Source organism: Doryrhamphus excisus, chromosome 12, assembly GCF_030265055.1.
Source record: "Doryrhamphus excisus isolate RoL2022-K1 chromosome 12, RoL_Dexc_1.0, whole genome shotgun sequence".
In the NCBI taxonomy this organism is placed as follows: Eukaryota; Metazoa; Chordata; class Actinopteri; order Syngnathiformes; family Syngnathidae; genus Doryrhamphus; species Doryrhamphus excisus.
Window position 1 is genome coordinate 8,995,799 of NC_080477.1, and position 22,512 is coordinate 9,018,310.

The following is a 22,512-nucleotide window of genomic DNA, read 5'->3' on the forward strand; positions in this document are numbered from 1 at the left end:
AACCTCTTTTCTGCAACAAAGGTAACAATATTACACACATGAATAAAAACTGTTGTGTGTTTTTGACTCATCCTGAGCAGAGTCACTGAGGAAAAATGATCTAGACTGGGAAAAACTGCCCACAGGAAACGGCTCAGTCAAATCCACCATGTAGTAGGGGTTAAATGCCTTGTTTAAGGGCACTGCAATGGTGGTTTTATCTCCCAAGTCTAATTTGTCGTGCCTGTTCAAGAAACACCCGACAAACCTACGGTCAAACGTTCACCTATGTAACCCCTAGGCCACATTCATTCTTTTAAGAGCATATGGGATACAAGCACGCACATGATAGTGTCTTGAAAACAGAAATGGAAAGGGGAAAAAATGCCTCGGGCTCCCGGTGGTGTGACCAATGCACCTTCTTTCAGTGAGGATCTCATACATACTGTACATTATGGTAGCCGGGCTTTCTGCAACTGCAGTCAAAGAGAATCCCGTGATATAATCACGGCAATGAGATTGTAGTGTACCTTCTGGACTTAGCCATTTGGGGATACATACTGAAAGATACTCACCTTTTTTTCTTTATTACCACCCAAAGGAAAAAAAAGATGAGTGACCAGATACTGAATGAGAAAGATTATACAAGAGGGAAATGTCCGTGGGACAAGACCAGGCTGTCACTCGAGAAAAGTGACAGCAAAAGGGAAAAAGGCAAAACTCTTGGGCCTACTTCAAGCTTCTGACAGATCCAGATTCTAATTCAGCGCAATAGCGTCAGGAAGATGACTAATTTAGTGGAGCTCCGAGCCAACGCTCTGTGTTCAAAAGGCATCTGTCAGTTCTTGCAAAGATATGAGAACGCATAGCATATGTAAGCATATTTACTGAAGTCGGTATGCTTTGTGGAGAGCAGACTCAGCTATTCAGCCTCCTTTAACCCAAATCACATGAAAGACGCTTGTGTTCTCGTGGTCATGGCGATTGTGCCAAGGCCTGTCATCAATTAACTTACTTACTTATCCTGCTAGTTTCTTAATTCTAAGACATTCCCTTGTGTATTGTGGTTAATTGCTTCCAGACCCGACCGTGATAGGTGAATTTTCTCTTTATAAATGACATTTTTTTGTAGTTAAAGCATGGAAAAAATATTTAAGGCCTTCTTGGAACTCTCCAAATAACACCCCTACATTTACACTCCTATTACCCAACATAGAAAATAAAATAATAACAATATAAGTTATCTAACACATAATTAATTGTATTTTAACTGATTTGGCAATTTTAAAGAAAGTGTTTTCAACCACTAAAAAGCATGATTTGTGAATGAATATGTTTTTGAAAACCGTGACAGTGAAGCCGCGAAATTGGAAGCTTGAAGTAGCAAGAGAAAACTGTATAGGATAACAATGCTGGATTTTAGTGCTTCCCCTATCATATTGTTTGGAGTTTATTGCATCATTTTGGCTTCTGAAAACGTTTTTTTTTACAGCCAGAATTCAATTTTAGGAAAAAAGTGTCAATTTTACGGTGCATGCCCCCATGATGGGATCTTGCACTCTAATCTAAATCTCAATTCAAACAACGATTGACTTGAACCTAATATCTGCAAAGTGAAAACATTCACAAAGTGCCTCACACCCATACCAAAATGGCTTTCTCCGTAGTTTACCCTCATGACTAACTAGTGTCATGCTGGAGTGTCGTCACACAGGGAAAGTGAAGAAAAACAATCGCGGTTGTGTTTTATTTGAAACTACCCTCCAACATCAGAGGTCTGCACTGTGTCTCAGCAACATTCTGCAACATTTATACTTTTATCCTTGTGCAGACATATTGAACAACAACTCTACATCAGAACTACTATGGGTATATTTGCATTTAACTAAACACATTATTTTCCGAAATAATTAAAGTGAATCACATGTTTGATGAGTCCTTTGGCAGTTGTATTTATTGAACTAATAGTAGAGCAACGCACAGTGGCTTAAGTGCTGCTTTGAGGAGGCTAAAAACAGCATCACTCTGCTTTTTTGCCTAAATAAGGTTAGAAAAAGCATGTGGCATCATTTCATTGTGGATAATTGTGTAAGCACTCACTAAGCGTTCTCCTGACGATGCTTTCTAACACACAATGTGAACACGTGACTTTTAAGACTGCTGTAAAGATTGATAGTGTTTGTCCAAAAAAAAAAGCTACACGTTTATGCACCATAGACTATTTTTGAAAGCTTCCTCTATTAACCTCATATGATCCTCAGTTTTGCACTGTTGTTTGGGGAATGACAACAAACATACTGTTGTATGTTTGTGTACCGCACAATAGCATATTGTCAAATAACAAATGATGTATTGCTGGGGAATAGATTGAATGGGGAGGCTTTTAAAGCATGTTTTTTTTCCTATTTGTGTGAATTTGTGTCATCAAAATGTGTGTTTTGATGGGCATATAAATAGCAGGGAGTTCTCACTTGAGAGCATGCATCTGCTGTACTTGATTTAAGCACCCACGCTGCTATTGTGTAGATTTTTTTTTTTTTTTTTTTACAAAACATGTTTCAATGGTTTCAAATGAAAGAATACGGTAATGACAGTCAGAGTAGTTACGGAACATCTAATGCCAAATCCTTCAATAGCATATCCATGTGGTACCTGGAGAATGCCGATCAGGGTTTTATGTTGCTAATTCCGATACCAATCATTAATGAATAAAATAAAGTGATAGCAATCACATGGATTACCTGTAAATGTGTCCCAAAAAATTACTATTATTATTATTAGGGATGTCCCATATTGGCTTTTCTGCCGATAACTTTCAATTTCCGATGGTGGAATGAACACATATGTGTTGTGAAGCTAATGGATAGAGCATCAGCAATTAGCTTGTCAGGGTGGCTGTAAACAACATTGTACAACATCTGAGAAATACTTAGCTTGGGCTGTGACATTTGTTTTAAAAGTCAGAGTAGCCATTTATTTTTTTGGATCATCCAAAAGTCCAGGGAAGAAAAATTAAGTTTCATAATGTCATGTAGGCCTTAGTACTTTTAGTCTTATAGTGGTACCGCTCATTCGCATTAACAAGAAATTGAAGGCTGGTCGGGCGGCACGACGGTCTAGTGGTTAACGCGCAGACCTCACAGCTAGGAGACCAGGGTTCAATGCCATCTCTGTGTGTAGTTTGCATGTTCTCCCCGTGCACGTGTGGGTTTTCTCCGAGTACTCCACTTTCCTCCCACATTCCAAAAAAGTGCTAGGTTAATTGGCCACTCCCAATTGTCCATAGGTATGAATGTGAGTGTGAATGGTTGTTTGTCTATATGTGCCCTGTGATTGGCTGGCGACCAGTCCAGGGTGTACCCCGCCTCTCGCCCGAAGACAGCTGGTATAGGCTCCAGCACCCCTGCGACCCTCTTGAGGAAAAGCAGTGGAAAATGAATGAATGAAGGCTGGTCTAATTATAAACAGTGCGGTCACGGCCACCCCTGGCCACCACGTAGCTCCGCCACTGCATTGGTTTCTACATAACACAACAAAATTAACATATTTCGCATTAGATTCGAATGACATTTCATCTACAGATATATATATATTAAAGTGAATTTATATCCTACATACCTTTTATCTCGTCCTGAAGCTCTGATCCATGAGTTTGAAAGGCTTAAAGTTGGACTTAACATTTGAAGCCGTCGTATGACTCGAGGTGTCCAACACTCAAAATTGAAGAGGAAATGTAATCTACCTGACAAACATGTATAGGTATATAATTGAGATCAAAATGTGAAACCATATCATATGATTAAACAACATTTCACAGATGATCCAATGGACTCTCCTAATAGATTTTACCATGCTTACCTCCAGGCATTATTACATTCGTACAAGTGAGGATAGGCAGCATATCGAGAAAATGGTGCAAGCCAACTTGCTAGCAAACAACATTTGTTTACATGCTTGAGATGCAGTTTGATGAGGTCATCTTTTATGCGCCGCATCAGTGTGATCCCGTCTAACCACTGATATCGAGCTGTCAGCGCTGCAGCTAATTTGAAAGTCAAGCAAGGAAGTAGAGATTTGGTACTTTCTATTATCATGGGAAATGTGAATTCACTATCAAGAAAGATAAACGAGTTGGCAAGAACGTCAGGGCTTTCAAGTCTGTGCTTCACTGAATGGCTAAGAGCTAGCATCGCAGATGCTAACGTGAGGAGCTAGCTGACTGGCCAGGAACACAAAGCACAAAGGAGGTGAGCTTGCACTGTATGTGAACAAACTGTGGTGAAATATTGGCCATGTGATATTAAAATGTTCATTTATACAGCATTTTAAAAATATATTTTCATTTTCATGCTGATATCGGGCTAATATCATCGGTGGCCCAATATTATTGGCCATCCCTAGTTATAATTAAATATAATAATTAATAATGAATTCAAATGCTGAATTAAAGCTTATTAATGTGCTACCCATGACATGTTTTTTATGACATGTTTTTTTTTTTTTTTATCACTCTTGCAAATGGCAGGGCAGACATGTTTGTTTTGACTTTGCTGTATGAAAGAAACTGTCCAAAACATTTTGGACACTACACTGCACATAAATACGATAGCATGTAGGCTGCAGTAGTACTAGCCAGAGGTGATTGCATTGAAAGACAATTTTAGGCGTATACCGATCACATGCTTTTCCACAAAAATCGATTGCAGCATCCCTAGTATTAACCACCACTATAATCTGAAATTTATATCATTTGTCTCTCAGCATTAACATTGTTTTTTGATAACTGCAATTTCAAACATTCCAAAAAAAACAAACTTGCCTTTTCATCATGTTGGCCATTTTCATATTCACAGAAAAATAATCTAAAATTGAAAAACCTGTGCATGTGATTTGTGATTTTAGAGAGACATATACTTATAAAAATGTTCACTGACGCAATTCTTGTAGTCTCGCTTGCACTTTCCTGGGAAGGAAGGTTAGGGGAGGCAATATGATTATACTTTAGGTTAGAAGTCAGGTTTCAAATTCCATTCTGAAAGTGCACATGGATTTCTGAAAGTGACCGCATACACGAGGCCAAAGTATAAAGCCTATATTTATTTATTTATCCCTTTTTTTTTCTTCCTCCTCTCCCTGCTCACTCTAATACAGACTAAGCTCTGCTTCTGGATTTCAAAGCGAGTGAACAGATTAAGCTGAGTTAGGCCTCCTTTCCATAGATATGATGGTGTGGCACTTTTGCCCTTCTACACACACAAACACACACACGCACCTTCTGCAGGAGAAAGGGATACATACTTTTCATACATGGATTGTATGGACACAGGACACAATGAGTGGACAGACTACAATAAGGTGCACAACTGCACCAAGCAACTTTGTATGAGTGCAGGTTACTAAAATGGACTTCAGGGTACACTTTTATACAGATATATAACAGAGCAGGTAGATGAAAATGTTGACTTATGGCCAACTATTAGTCAAAATTGTGCAATGAGTAAGCACTATATGTACGTAGGTCTTTAACCATTTGTGTCATGGTATACCTGTACATGATAGCTGAGAAATTATATTTCACTCTCCAATGTCTACTTCATTTGTGGCAACTGCAGAAATAGATAAATTCATTATATCAGAAGAAAACCTTTGCATTTATGAATTAAATAGTAAATAAGAAGACAAATTCTGGCATAAACTGAACATGGCCATTCAAACTGTACACCATTAAGGGTATAAATGTCAAACTCACTCACCTAGTTTTTATGTACAGTAATGCCTACCAATAGAATTCCATCCATCCACTCAGCCTATCCCAGCTGACTTCAGGTGAGAGGCGGGGTAAACCCTGGACTGGTCGCCAGCCAATCACAGGGCACATATAGACAAACAATCATTAATGGAATTAAAAACCCAATTCCATTTGTTGTAAAATTCACAATTAATTTTGTGTACAGAGTTTCACTTCATTCAGTTGTATTTAGAATCTTTGAAAGGTGGTCTTCTAAAGAAAAACAGCAGTTCTCATGTTGTGGGCAATTTAATAATTTAATTGTAATCTCTTCCATTAGAGTATTTTTTGCACAGTTTCAATATGTTTTAATGCCTTAATTAAGCAAAGTACATGAATAAAAATCCATTACTCTAAAGAAGGTTGGTATCGGTATCAAACAGTATCAAATTCAGACACGAAAAATTGGTATTGGGCCGTCCCTATCTTTTTAGTCATAAAAGGTGTTTGGTTGTGACTATGTGCTTCATAATATGAATTTTGATGCAAAGAAGGAAAGAAAAAATACAGTCATTGAGTATTTTGCATCTTTAAATCAAAAAAGTACGTGTTTGTAATGTGACCCAAAAAATGATGAATACTATTCATTGTGGTAATATGAAGAAGGATTCTTCTCAGGGATCGCAATTACAGGCAGAAGTAACAATGAGACAGGAAAACAAAAAAGATTGTTTATTTCTCCATATTGTTGACAAGTATTTGAATTACATCTTGTGTGAAACCATTTGCCGTATTTTTTCCACAGGCATTCCTAATTTGTGGCTCCCGCAGTGTTTTATATGTAAATGTTTAATTAAGGGACTGTCTCCATTCTTGTCTAAAGATCAGAATCAGACAGAGTAAGGCTTGTGCCCGTGTGTACATTTTCCCCAACAACTGATGTTTAGAAATGAGGACTGTGTATGAACAGCTTCACTAACCTCGGAGGAAGTTAACAGAATGTGCATACACATTTTTCCACACTCAGAGCACTATGTGCTTTAATTGTGATTTCATGAATCTAGTCTCATAATAACACACTTCATTTATGCGAGCTTTCATTGCACTGCCAATCAGAAAAAGATAGCAATGACACATTACATCTTCATGGCTTTTAGTTAATTGATTTGTATTATAAGCTATCTAGGTTTCATAGACATAATAGCTTTATACGTGGAATTGAACCGGAATCATCACATAGCAATAACCTCTTTCTTCTTTTTTAAATCACCTTTACAAAACAATTGATAGTAGTAGTGAAGTCAAACATCAGCTTCTGTTACACTTCTGTGCTGTGACCTTTAGATGAACTGCATGTTGGGTTGCCAACCGTTCCTTGGAAAACAAAATAAGTCCCTTATTTAGAAACAAAAGCACACATCCAATATTGAATTGAAACGAGCCACATTTTGTCCCCTATTATCTTGAGAAACTTATTCCCCAGCCCTTTTCTGCTTTGTCACCAATGAAAGAAGAAGCAGAATTTACCAACTACTGTATTATGTTAATTCCTGAAAGTATAATGCAGTGTTTCTCAAATAGTGGGGCGGACCCTCCAGGGGGTGCGCAGTGAACTGTCAGGGGGTGTGAGAGGCAGGGAGTACTTTCAATGTTAGTGCAGACCTGCCAACATGTACAAATTCATTGTACTCAACATGCAATTTGACCATGGAATATGCTTAATACTATGTTGCATTTCCTGGTTTCAGTATTTAGATAACTAAATAGATATGATCAGTTTCTCAATAGTATTTTATAATGGGGGTGGGGGTGTGAAAACATATGTGTCCCCAGGCCTTACAGAAAATAACTGAGAACTACTGGTGTAATGGGACTAGTGTAATGTTAGGCAGGGCCTCCTGTGTAAACATTAGTGACAGATCGCTCGGGAACGGGATGTTGTCTTCGCTCTTGTCTTTTTTTTCTGTTAAAGTCGCATGTGCTTGGACATAATGTGTGATGTCGTATGTGTCCACTCTGCGCCGAAGGGGAGGTGAGGGGTTATACACACCGAACAGCAGGGAGAGAGATGAGAATGAGAGAACGTTGCTATATAATTAGAGACTAGACCTAGGAAAGTGAGGGGGAAAAAAAAAGCTGAGGCACTTTGTGTTTTTGTATGCCAATATTCGTTTAAGGCTAGCAAAAACTGTTAGCTGGATTCTGCTTTGTCTTTTTGTTTTGCACATTTTAATTTATATTTGGTTGTTTAATGAACTGTTGATGTTGTGTTGTTTCACAGTAAATGGTTGCACATTTTGAAATAATACACACAAACAGATTGTAACTTTTGAATAATTATAATAAATAATTAATAATATAATGAATTAATTAATTAAATAATTATTAATAATAAATAAATAATAAATATTTTTTAATTAAATTAATACTTTTTTTAGCAATCTGTTCCATGTTGACTCATATAACAATTGACATACAAATAATAAACATTTGATATCACTGTATGCTTATATTACAAACTAATTTTACATGTCATTTGGTAATAAACCACAAGGAAATCCGAGGAGCCAAAATGACCAGTTCTTAAACCAAAACAACTTGCTTAAAAGAGCCAAACTTCCCAGCACTAGTAAACATTGTGGCAAGCAGCCCTAACCGAAAAATTTTCAAACAGTTGTTTAATGTTTAATTCAATTCAAATTAAATCCCATGTGTCTGTATTACTTCAAAACATGCATCCAATTTAACTTGGGTTTGAGTAAAACAGTATAAAAAACGTTTCACACACGAAAAAATAATCCCTAATAGTATGTACCCTTATTAAAAGCTGAAATTGTATTGCTATAGCCAAACAGGTACTAATAACTCTTCTGGGTTTAGTGCTACATATATGTGCTTGTTGAAAACAGACTTGATGAATTATAAAACATATTTAACTGTGGTTGGAAACCCTTCAAAATCATACCCCGCCCTTTATTTGAAACATGGATATAAGGCAGTTCACTACTGGATACCTACAGTGTATGTATTCTCACACAAGAGAATACAGTACATATGTTCCTGTCTTGTAACAGGAACATCATTGTGCCTGTACCTCCTCTGGCATGCTGGACACACTGCACACGCAAGTAGAGATGATATATTCAACATTGCAGTTCTTCTAACCACCGTCTTACTTTTTTGCATTACATCTTCCAAAGAGCATAGTTTGGTGTATGTCTTTGTTTGTGAACCGGCATGCTCTTTACTTCATGGATCTGTTCTCTGTTCGAACCCAGTAATCTTGCCCTTCCTTGGCAGCTGATGATTGAAGCAAGTTGACAATTAATTTTGTAGCTGCCGGACAAGTCCCAGTTTACACAATCTGTCTTATCACATCACAAAAACAGAACAAACTGACAGATAAGAAACAAGAAAATGAGCTCTTGGAAACATTTATTATGAAATTATGAAGGTAGAATAGCAGTGTTGAAATAAAGCTTTCAAGAACATGAGTTGCATTTGTACTAAATAATTGGCATTTTTTTTTTCAGATGACCCAGCAATAAAAGAAAAAGCAGGGCAAATGAAAACAAAAATAAAATCCATTACTTTTTAACACAGCACATTAGGCAAAATTACCAGGAGTTCAGTTATACGTACATGAAACATCTCATATATACAATAAAGATTTACATTAATGAGGGTTACAGAGTCTGAGTGATGAGGCTGTGTGGTGCAGCAGTCAATGGCAGTCACATTTCATCTCAAACCCCCCCCCCTTTCGCCGCTAGCTTGGGGCTTGTTTGTCTGGCAAAGCCATTATCACGACTATTAGCCTAGACACTGGCACAAGCTAGTGGCTGTGCAGCGGCCTGTGTGTCACATGAAACAACAACTGAATGACAAGGACACATCTCCCTCTGGGTTTGTCATGTCAGGACATACAGTACCGCTGTGTCCATCTTTTAGAACCCCAACCCACCCGCCATCTACAGAAAGGAGCGTGGGCGCTGGACACAAAGCACTCCCAACTGTCATAAATGATCAGAACACAAAAAGGTGAGCACGCCATCCATGGTTAAACATTGCATGTAAAAAACATTGACCCCGATAAAAGATGGGTGAAAGTTGTGTGAGATGGATGGGCGGGGGAGGGTTGAGCGGGGTGTTTCGGGGAGAGGGAAGGTAGTGGTGGTAGGAGGGGTCAGGTGTGGGATGAAAAGGAGAGATGCATTCTCGGGGTGAGGGCATTCACACAAGGATGTTGCATTATAACTTATTTTTTTTTATATATCATTTTTGTAGACAAGCAAGAAGTCAAGAAACATTTTCTTCCACCCTCTACTCTTATGTTACCAATTAAAGAATTGAAATGAGCTGTAGATACCTTAAGTGCTGCAGAATGTCCTTTTTTCTTAACATGCTGTGTTAGGAGGAATCATAACATGAGTATGTCAGCTTCAATGACTGCAGTAGACAAATGAGAAATGTTTTGAGTGGATTAGTGACGACATTAAGATGACTGAAGTCATGACACTCTCACAAAAGCCACAGTAACTTTGTTTTTGTTGTTGTGTGTTTTTTTTTGCATGCAGAACATGAATATCCTATAGTGAATCCGGGAATGATTGATCATCCGTCAATTTGCTGTGAGAATTTGCAGAGATAGACGATGCTTACTTTTAAGATGAATGGCTTGTCAGCCAAAAGTGGCAGACAAACAAACACATGACAAAGAAAAATCACTTTTGCTCACATGCACACACCCTTTGATATATGACAACATTTGCCATTATCAAAACAGAATTTTATGTATGATCTCAAACTTAAGGATGGGGGTGGAAAAATACACTCACAGGAATACAAAGGTGAACAAACATTAAATGTCATTCCTGGTAATTTGCCATCATCTGTGTTTTTGGTAGTCTACTGAAGAGAGTTCATGATAAATAAATTCTAAAAATTATAATAAAAATAATAATAATAAAAAAACAGATGCACCTCATTTGGTTCAACATAGGGAAAAAAAAACAAATAACTCAACAGTCCAGCAGGTTTACAGACTGATTTATTTTGTTGTTTTGTGCAGACAAGACTGGATCCCCTCAAGCTTCTAATCTACTCTGATTCTGGAACATCCAATACCGTACTATTGGCCACAAGTCATTTCGTTTACCCATGTACACATATTGAGCTATTTCTTTTCTCTGAACTAGAACTCCATTTTCACTATACGATACAAAAAAAAGCATGATATAGTTGTATTGTTTGCTTATGCAGTATGTTGTGTTTGTTTTTTTCTTTGGAGGTAACAGTGTGTTACAAATACTGCTAGCATATGTTACCAATTGTGGCTTAAAAGAACAGACAGTCCAAAAAAATGTATATAATTCTCACAATTATGAATTAAAGAGCATAAGAATTGTGTTCGGCTGAATGGAATATATGGCTGTCAAGTACATGTCCGTGGCGTGTTTACACACCAAAAGCAGTCTCAGAAAGGCTTCCAACAATTAACAATCATGCCAGTGTTTTTCAAGCTTTTTTGACCCACGGCACGTTTTTTACATGGCAAAAATCTTGCAGCACACCACTAACATCACTAAGTCTATTGGAGGAACGAGGCAATCAGCTTCGTGTTGCCACACGGACGAATATTACATTTCTCTCCCAGTCTTTACACCACGGACACTTGACAATATAATTGATATAATATTTGCAAAAAATGATTAATAAATGTTAATAACAAAAAACTGAGGCTGCACAGTGAACGAGTGGTTAGCGCGCAGGCCACACAGCTAGGAGACCCGGATTCGATTCCCCCTTCGGGCATCTCTGTGTGGAGTTTGCATGTACTCCCCGTGCATGCGTGGGTTTTCTCCGGGTACTCCGGTTCCCTCCCACATTCCAAAAATATACTAAGTTAATTGATGACTCCAAATTGTCCATAGGTATGAATGTGAGTGTGAATGGTTGTTTGTCTATATGTGCCCTGTGATTGGCTGGCGACCAGTCCAGGGTGTACCCCGCCTCTCGCCCTAAGACAGCTGGAATAGGCTCCAGCATGCACGCGACCCTCGTGAGGATAAGTCGTAGAAAATGAATGAATGAATGAAAAAAAATTATATTGGATAAGTCCTCACAGCACACCTGACGATTTCACACTAGTGTGCTGTGGCACAGTGGTTGAAAATCACTGTTGTGATTCAGTGATAGCTGTGATGGCAGTGATAACATTAGTAGGTAACGAGTGCGTGTGTGACGTGAGCATACTCGAGGCGGGATATAATGCTAGCAGTATGTTCCAATGCTTGTGCCCAATAGGCAGCTGGAGGAACCTCTGCATACAGCACCTTTCATTCTAAAACTGCATTTGGTAGCATTGACGCAATGACCCATTCATATAGACAATTATTTGCTGTGTATAATTATATGTTAGTTACTGTCAAACATTTGATTCATATATGTACATAGCTTTGACATTTGACAAAAGAAAATGCATGCATACATTAGCTGTCATACACTACATGACCTTGAGTCAGATGTACTATTTGCATTCTACAAGAGTAGGAAAAAAAAGGAGCTGCTGAATGATGGTAATCGACAATAATCACTGGTTTTCTCTCCCACTTGGTCAGTCACACTGCCAACATCTTTGTCGGCACACCCAAAAAAAGACATTGCAACACAGTTTCCCCCCAGGTGCAACATTGCCATAGTTCATTAATCTTTTCAAACTTGCCCACTTCCATCAACCCTCATACGTACCACTAATCCTTTTTATTAATGTGGCAAATGAACCTGCACAAGAAGGATGACTCCCCCAAGGATTCCATCATTACCATGGTGTGTACTAACGGTTATTTGCGTAGCATGTCAGTTCATGAAACACAGACCAGACAAGGCTACGAAAGAATCAAGAATCACTTAAAGAGACTGTATGCAACTTGCTACAAAATACATTTTTTTAAACCCAAAATCTGTAAGAACTATCGGCTAGCATATGTGACAATTAGTGGTTCAAAAGAACCGACTGAACAAAAAAATGTCTATGTTCTTCACAGTTGCAAATCAAATTGCATAAAAATTGCCGTTCAGCCCAAAGAAGATGATTGCCGTTCATGGCTGTGCACGCAAGCAACAGGGAAACTGTTGTTATTACAGGCTATATATTCAATGATAGCTAATGTTAGTAGCTATCGGTAGCTGATGCATGTATGTTACATGGAGCATCAGTGCAGGAAGAAGGAGGGATACAATGCAAACAGCATGTTCCAAGGTTATTGCCCTCTAAGCAGCTGACAGTTGCAACAGTTGCAAACAGTCCTTCTAAACTTAAATTGAATATAAAATGCAAACATTTGGAGTATATCTGACATTTTGCTCACTTTCTGTCAAATAATACTGCATCACAGGTCCTTTGTGTGTATGTCCAAAATAATGATATGTGAATTAGAGGCCTGATTTTGATAAACAGTCTGGTATTCACCACCATCACCATCACAGACTAAACTACGATATCATGTTCCTATTGCTGAGGTATGGTATGATTAGCACATCAAAGCATAGTGTGGAGTAACTGATCTATTGGCTCACACATGCTTTAAGCACTTGCATCTTTTCTGCCATGTAAAAAAAAAAATCCCTCAGAGCAATTTCATATTTACACACAATATATTGGAGCTACACAGTTGCATCACTGTGAGTCCAATATATTGCCATTAATCATGCACCTGCATACAGTGTTTTGCCATATTACCATAACAAAGCGCGTGGAAAAAAAAAAGAGACCCATCTCACAGTCACAGGCCCATCACTTAATAGACAGCCTTATTTTCACATTCACCATGGAAATTAGCTAAAGGTTAACAATGCACAATGTTTTAAAATGTGAAAAATGCTCACACGCTCATCGCTCTCATTAGATTTGTTTTTGGTAAACAAAAATGAAAATACGAATTCTAATTGATTTATCATGGCGCCTAATACACCATCACACTGACTACTTATATGCCCGGTACGCTCAGCAAAATCATATTAATGTGTCCTCAACTCGAGCCCTGGGATCTGATGTACCGTGTGTGGTTAATGTACAGCCACTGGGCACTTGTTATGCTAGTGAACCATATCTGTGTCTTCCCTTTAGATGAGATTAGATTTCATGTTCTTGTCACTGTACCATACAGGTACCTCTGTGTGAAATGCACAATACTAAAAGGGACTGATGCTGAAACAGCAGTGATATTACGCTTGGTTTCTTAGAAGCTTGTGTTGCCTGGTGAAAGTAGGACAGCGTTTTAATGCTTTTTTGCTCACTGTTGTTTCCTCTAATGTTGGTCCCTGGAGGGTAAATAATAAGTGGGAAAAAAAAGACAGTCAAGGCCAGGATTGCAACTATTGCTATCAGTGTGTTGGGGGTCTCTACAAAGCCACACAGAATGATGACGCCACTTTAAATGTCTCCTATTTCTATTTCCCAATGTTATCTATTAAATACGAGGAGGTTACCAGTGGATTTTCACGCTTTGCTGCAGCCGCTCTCGACCTTTCTCCTCTCTCCGTCTACTTGTTAATCAATTTACTTTCAATTTTCTTATTTATTGATCGATGCTGATGCTGCATAGAAGTGACTCCAGAGAGCCGAAACAGAATGGCTTTTCAATCCAGGAGAAAAAAAAAAAATCAATTTAAAAGCTATTCCCTAAAGCTTTAGCCGTGTCTTTGCCTTAAACATCCTTGTTCGCTTAGTTGCTTATTTCACATCAACATCAAACAACAGCAGGTGATTGATGACGTTAGTTACTCTTGAGGAAACAACGTAAAGACTAAATCCCTTCATCAGTTTGCGACACCGCTGCTTTGTTTTGAGACTAAATGGAAATATGTTTTTTTTTTTATTCAAATTGCTTTGTAAAATGTCTGTATCTTGGACTGTCCATGGTCACAGTGTACAGACCAAGACCAAAATATAAATTCAACATGTCCTACAGCCCGATACTGGCTAACTATTTTACCACAATCAATAACTGCCATTTAATCTCCACTTTTGAATAGCACAGTGAGATGTCTTGGAATTGATATAACTGGAAAAACAGACGGTCGGCAAGTCTCCAAAGATTGGTACTAGGCATGAGGCATGAGAGCAAAAATAAATGACTTTTTCTCCTCATCGGAAGAGCTTGATATGAAAAAAAAAAAAATGTCAAGTGGTTGAGTGAAGTCAGAAACAACAAATAACTGAATGCTTCAGAAAATTGGAGGACTCTGACATGATGCAAGAATTTCCGAATCTGTTCTTAATCTGATAAATTATTCTATGTGATAAGAGGATGCATTTTGAATAGATGACATTTATAAAATTTTGTGAGTGTGGGGCACATCTTCAGCTCAGTTTAGACGTTCCAGGTAAAATAAGGTTCCATTAAAGGCCATACTTAAGCATGTACAGTACATAAACATCATCAATCAAATAGCTCAAGTTATTGGAAAATGTACGCACTTAAGTGTCTGTGGAGTGCATTATTTGTGCTATGAAAGGCACAATATAAAAACCACTGAGCGTTTGGGCTCCTTTTGATCATCTGTCAGAATTATTGATTCCAATAAATCCTTCGTAAAGTGCAAGGTGACTGAAAGAATCAATGAAGATGTGCTTACTGTATAGTGTCATATCTCATGTGCTATCCTGGTTGTCACCTTCACAGCCACCCATGTCATCACCTTGTCTCATCCCCTGCCCTCCCCTCACCACCAGCCACACACTCACCCAAACTGGCGAACACAGACAAACTGAATGCCTCTTTTGACTGCTACCGCTCACACAAAAAGGCATTAAATGGGAGCACAGATGCAGTAACCCGGAGGTACGCAATGACAGGAGTCTCGTCCGGCGTCACCCGAGTAATTCCTCTAACTCTCCTGGATAGACCTTATCACTCTCATCTCTACCTGCCGTTATCAATCTTCCCTGTGCAGCCTCAGCATCATTACACGAGAGTATTTCACTAAGAACGCCAACATAGATTTCACTCCTTTTTTTTTTTTTTGCTGCCTTGCACCGGCCACTGCAGTCTGGCGGCATGCCAAGCATTGCCATGCAGCTCAACACTGCCACCTAAAGCTTCAGTACCACCGCCAGCCAAGCCTGACCCACTGACAACTCTCTCACTCAGCCCCCCCGCCCCCTCTGTCCTCTCTCGCTACTCCCCCACTTCTGCTGCTCCCTGTATTTGTCCATGTGTGTTCTATTAGATTAGAACAGTTTGTTGTGTAGTGGTGCTTTATTAGCAGAAAAATTAATAAGGCTTTGATGAGGAAAAAAAAAAAAGCAGCATGGATTACGTTGAAATTTGAGGCTCATTATTGGCTAATCCTTTTTGAATTGGATGTGTATCAATCCCAGACAAGCCTCACTCAGTTTGTTAGTGTGCTTTGAGAGGAAGAATTTAATTCAAGCTTTGATGATGTGGCAAAGCTGACTGTAACATTCACATTTGCCACTGCGGCTGACTAATTGTTGCTTGCTTTTACTGTTTGCAAGTATTGAAAAGGTTTCAGTCTTTTGTGATATTACAATACATACCAGAACACAGAAATAAACACAAAAAAAAACATGAATGCAATCAAGAGTTTTATGAGAGGTGAAACGTCTGCTATTTTTTTTTTTTGAGAATATGTACCTGTTTGTCAGGTTTGAGTAGATAGGCAAGAAAAAAATGTTTCTTTCACAAAGAACAGTGAGTCACAGTTGTTGACTTTTTTTAACCAGTGTTCTAAATCAGGTGCTGAAGACACAAAATAAGGCAGCCACTCACACACTTTAAGTCCAACTTGAGCATACTTTTCATGTCCCAACCATTAGTCTTTGATTGTACCCCCAAATTATGTAAGTGGTGGTCGAGTTCTTAACCAAATATATAATAAGTGGATGTTCAGTTCATTTTTGTATCTTTAAGTTTGAGGAGAATTATGTGTGCTTCCTTTACTATTTTGTTGCATCAGTAACTTAAGTGTGAGTCTCAAATCTTAACTGGCACTTTAGCACTGTGGAACAGGGCAGTTATAGGCAGTACTTATAGACCAGTAAAAGTGCTCTTTTACCTGCTGTCTGGTGTGCAAGGGCCCCTTCGTCTTGAACCCTCCTTGGGAGCTGCACTCTGAGGCACTGAAGTGGTCTGAGCTTGTGGAGGACCTCTTGGAAAGGGTGTCACAGCCCCCGACGAACGTGTTATCCAGTGGGAGCTCCTGAATCACGTGGTGCTTCTTCACTGAAACCGGTGTATCAGCCTTGAGGTGGAAGGCTGATTGCGGTGAAGCAGATTTGTAGTGTCGGGCCAGGTCAGGGCTGCTGGGCTTGAAGGTGGTGGTAGGTGTGGCATTCCAATCAAAGCGTCCGATCCCTTGATCTTCCAATTCGGTGGGCAGACTGATGGTTCCGTTGATTGGCTCATGGGCAGGATCGTCGGGTTTGTTCCCCTCAATCGTGACAAAGTTCAGCAAAGAGCTCTTTGGAGATTTCCTTTTCTTGCGCTTTTTCTTCTTATTCTGCTTGTTTTCTGTATTTGGTGACATCCACTCAGTCCCCTGTTTTTTCCTCTGTGCAGCTTTAAACCTGGAAGTGTGACGGCAGCGCAACAGGACAGTAACAAATATGACAATTATCACCACTAAGGCGCCAGTCACAAAGGCTATCATTATTGTTAAATAGTCCCCGCTTTGATAAGTTTCACCGCTATCGCTCATGTTCCGGTCAATTGGTGTTTCCATCCTACGTCGGATGAGATCATTGATGAGTGTGTAGTTGCCAACAGTATCATTGACATAAAGGAACACCAGCACCAGAGTATGAAGGGATTTGGGGTATCCTAAATCACTGATGTTGACCACTAATCTATGCAAGCCCAGGTCGCTCACTGCTGGCTTTTCCTCCAGGGTGATATTTCCAGTGACGGGGTCAATCCTGAACAGACCCTTGTTGTTGCCGCTCACGATAGTATATTTGAGTTCAGCGTTCATCCCTGTATCGCCGTCTACTGCAAACACCTCTGCAACCACAGAGCCAGGGATAGAGGACAGAGGGACTAGTTTAAAAGATGTGTTGGAGGGCGGGTAAATGACAACCGGGGTGTTGTCATTCACATCAATGACATTGATGGTCACCTTAGCAGCCGAAGAGCAAGGTGGTCTGCCACTGTCCACAGCCCTCACATCAAAAGTGTAGGAGCTCTGTTGCTCCCTATCAAATGACACATTGGACTTTATCACACCAGAGAAAGGGTCCAGTATAAAGTTTTCATTGTCATTTGGAATGGAAAGAGAAACTGCAGCATTTTCTCCAGCATCGGAATCCGTCACAGTTATCACCCCAACTGTGCTGTACTTAGGAAGATTCTCCGAGACAAAAAACTGAAAGTGGTTATGTGTAAATTTGGGGTTGTTGTCATTTTCATCCAGCACAGTGACAATGACTGCTGCCTGTGTCTGGAGAGGAGGCGTCCCATTATCTCTTGCTGTTACAGTGAAAAGGAACCGATCCTGATCTTCACGGTCAAAAACTCTGGATGCAGTCAGAACCCCCGTTTTGCGGTCGAGATCAAAGAACGATGCATTCGGTCCCAGCTGATAAACGATCTCTGCGTTTTTTCCACTGTCCTCATCCGTAGCACTAAGAGTGGTAAGGAACAGGTCGCGTTTGTTGTTTTCCATGACCGCCAGCTCAATGACGGGTTGAGTGAAAATAGGTGGGTTGTCGTTCTCGTCCTCCAGCCTCACTCTCACCAAGGCAGTCTGATTCAGACTCGGTTTCCCGGAATCAGAAGCCACGATTTTAAAGTTATATTCCTTGGTCCCTTCATAGTCCAGTAGTGCAGATGTCTCCAACAGATACTGGTTGTCATACACAGCTTTGAGATGGAAGGGCACATCCTTCTCGATGAAACAAATGACCTTGCCGTTGATGTCAGTGTCTTTGTCCGACACTGTGATGAGAGCTATCTTGGTATTAATAGGATCCTTCTCAGAGAGGAAAACAGTGCCATTAATGGGACTGATTATGTATCTCAGGTCTATATTGGGTGGATTGTCATTAACATCAGTCACATTTATTGAAATAATAGCTCTGGCGGGGCTCGGGCTGCCATCACTAGCCACAACAGAAAGCTTATGGATTGCAGTCTCTTCCCTGTCCAAAGGCCTCTGCACTGTGATTAGGCCAGATGTCGTATTCAGTGCAAACAGCCTTTTTGTAGCAGGTGACACCTGAGCCCCAAACACATATCGAATCTCCGCGTTCGTCCCTACATCTGCATCTGTGGCCTGAAGCTGTACAACAGATGTGCCAATCGGGGAATTCTCCGGAATGTGCACCTCCACCTGACTCTCCTTAAACACAGGTCTGTTATCATTGACGTCCGTTACGGTAACTTGCAGGATGGCGGTGCTGGACTTCTGCGGGCTGCCACCGTCCTCCACTTTAATCTTCATCACATATGTGTCCTTCTGCTCTCTGTCCAGATTCTGCTGCACAATAAGCTGGGGCCACTTCTCCCCCTCGGGTGTTTCCACTATGTCTAAACCAAAAGCACTTTGCCCGTTGATCAACTCATATTTGTGGACACTATTTGGCCCGGTGTCTGGGTCAGTGGCTGAAGGAATAGCGAAGCGGCTGTTAATGAGAGTGTTCTCTGGGATGGAGATGTTGATCACAGGGGATGGAAACATTGGTGCATTATCATTTGTGTCTCTGACAATTATCTTGATCTTAATAAGCCTGAAATAATCATTAGGCAGGATGACCACTTCAATTTCAAAGGAGCACTCGCTGTCCTCAAAGGAGGGACCAGGGCATAACTTCTCCCTGTCTATTCGGTTTGATGTAGTGAATATCTCACCAGTGCTGCTCAGAACACGGACCAGAGGGTTATCTCCTGCCTTGGAGACGAGCCGGTACACAAGATTAGCACTTGCTCCAGTGGCAGCATTTGTATGAGAAATGTTAAGGTCCCTCGGTATATTTCCAATGAGCACATTTTCTTGCAGCTCCTCCCTGATGGGGTAGATTAGTTCTTGGGCTATTGATGGATCAAGCCAGATACAGGCGAGTAGGGCACCCAACAGGTAATAGTCTTTTAGATCCATGACAGAGGAAGTGAAGCAAATGTTTTTTTTTAAGAAACTGTAGTTGACAGGAATCTTCCAAACCTAAAAATACATGAAGAGCATCTCTTTAGTTAAACAGCTTTGCAAAGCAGCACGATGATAAATCATATAGAGATCTATATATATGATACTGATAATCATTATAAATTATAAATATATTATTAGTACATTTTTGCATGGCTATTATTATTATAAAAATAATAATTCATCAACATCATAACCCTGCATCAATCATGTTATTCGTATGTGTTGCACCATTTCAACATCCTATGCATGTTAACTCACAATAAATTAAGTACTCTTAAGTATCAATTTTACACACAAATTTAGAGCTTAAATTCTGCTTGGCATCAAGTGGTTGGCATCGCTGAAGCTTACAAAATAGAATCAGTCAAGATGTTTAATTATTTGACAACAAAGCTCCATTCTTAGTTTTACTTTGCCTTCAAATGTGTAATAACACCAAAAAAAAAAACAACAACTCCAGTATTAGCTCATTGTCCTTTCATATTCCTCAAAGACATTGCTGGTATTTGGCAATTAGGTCGGGTGAAAACAATTTTGGAAAAGCAGCTTGCGTCAACAGTGCTCATGTATTATTTCACCCCACCCGTCAATTTAACTTCACTAATACGGAAAAGATTTAAGTGTGTGACCTGCGGCTGTTGCGGTGATCAGCGTCTCATCCTCCTGCAACCAGGTGGTCAGTGGTTTGCGGTGTTTTCCATTTACACGTCTCCCCAAATCAATGCTCAGCTCCCCGGTTGAAAAAACCTAGTTGCTACCTGTTAACGTGGAAGCGCCGGCGAGGTGAACGCAAGACGACCCACTTGTGTCCTCTCATGGTTCAAGTCCACCGAGCTCCATCATCACTCAAGCTGGCATGCAGCCACAAACACGGAAAAACAGATGATAAAGCCTGAAAAAAAATGTGTAAAATGACCAGATTCGGTCCTCCTCTGTGTTGCAAAATGAGGCGAAAAAATTCAGCCAAGAGGCGTTCAATGTCACAGCAATGCGCAACGTTTACGCACCGCTCATCCTTGCGCTCTCACTGCCGGAGCTGAATATATTGCTCTAACTCTCGCTTGTCTATTCACAGGAGGGGTGGTGAAATACACCGACGCCCCCTCACCCCGCCGAACCTCAGCTATTGGTCAAGCCCGCATTCTTTCAGCAGTGTCGACACACGGAATAGGAACACGATTGGCCGGGAGCAACGTCACTTATTGCGGACTCGAGGGCTGTCCGCGATGGGATGCTCCATGAAGATGCTGCAGGCTGCGGAGACGTTTACCCATCATCCCAAAAGGCTTACAGGGGGGGTGATGATGATAATGGTGAGGACGACTGAGGTACTGTTGCGAATATTTTATTACAAATAGTCAAAGTCATCTCATAATGGCTGCCTCTCACTAGGGAAGCATCAAAAGCGTGAGCCAACCTGTAGGCTGTTGTCAGGTAGGATGCTCTAATTGGGATGGACACGCAAACGCACCAGACCGAATCACTTTCCTAAAAAAAAAAACTATATATGGCATTTAACCTTTTTTTTAACAATTAATAAGACTTGCTAAAATATTAAAGCTGCAATATAGTCACTTTTATTTGATGTCAAGACAGAGAAACTGTTGTCTAAGCATGTTTGCACAGGTTGCATATTTGTGTTGTGTCCACTGCACTTGGCAGCCTGCGGGCACTCATCAGCATTTGTTTCTAAGAAATAACCTTGACAGTTATCCCAGTCATCAAAGTCATACAGTGGCGTGTGTGTGTGTGTGTGTGTGTGTGTGTGGAGGGGTGCGCTCTTTGTATAATGGGACAAACTGCCTTCCTTTTTAAAAGTTTATTGCCTCATTCTAAATGAATTAAGGGAGCAATGGTGTGACTTTGGTTTTGCACACGACTGCGGACAATCTGACTTGACAAGTTTCAACATCAACAAGAGAGGGTTTAACTGTGAAGCCGAGGAATCCCAAAATTACATGTCAAAAGTGACATAAGGTAACTAAAAAAAAAAAAAAGCAGCAGACTTAACAAAATGGAAATCAGAGTCAGCCATACAGATCAAGCCATCATTTAATTCCCGCCGTCATCCAATAATTACTTAATTCAAATGCAGTAGATAACCCTCAATTTCATCCATGGCTGTCTGCCTGTGCTGCTGCTGCTGCTACTGCTGCTGTAGAAAAAAAGCAAGCTGCCTAAGCCAAAGGCTGCAGTGGGCTGTCATGGTGAACACTGCCATCTTCAGGCTGGCTTTGACACATACTTGAACTGTGCAGTCACTTTGACTTCAAATAGCAGCATCGCTGTATGCACCATTCAAACCAATGCGAGGCATGATTCCAGAAGAAATGGCACGATTCATAGCATGTTAACAAAGACGCACAGTGAGAGGAGGTCCCAATGTTCCCTTTCTGTTGAGGTGAAGATCGAGGCGCATTGCCCTGTCAACAGTCCATTAGCACAACCAACCTGGTGGCCTGAGCCTTTTTTTGCCTCTGGATCCAGCCATCAGTCTGCTTTTCCTGTGAAGGAATGACCTGTCACTCCAGTTTCAAAACCCGACTCTATGCTATGTGCAGGAAAAGGTGATAATGTCATAACTCAAGTAATGTGAAGGGGAGCTTTTGTTGATTCATTGAAAAACAAATCTAGGATTT

At 40.2% G+C, this 22,512-nt stretch overlaps 1 protein-coding gene across 4 annotated transcripts in view; it reads right to left on the bottom strand.

The window, feature by feature from the left end:
- LOC131139515 (protocadherin-9) overlaps window positions 1-20,901 on the bottom strand; it is a 203,495-nt gene extending 182,594 nt beyond the window's left edge. For all 4 annotated transcript variants that reach the window (XM_058089203.1, XM_058089201.1, XM_058089202.1 and 1 more), the window contains exons 1-2: window positions 20,503-20,901; window positions 16,790-19,888 (exon numbers count right to left, since the gene is read on the bottom strand). In XM_058089203.1, the coding sequence (XP_057945186.1) occupies window positions 16,790-19,825 (3,036 nt within the window). In that variant the 5' untranslated portion in view covers window positions 19,826-19,888; window positions 20,503-20,901. The remainder of the gene's footprint in view (window positions 1-16,789; window positions 19,889-20,502) is intronic.
- Window positions 20,902-22,512: the final 1,611 nt, after the last annotated feature.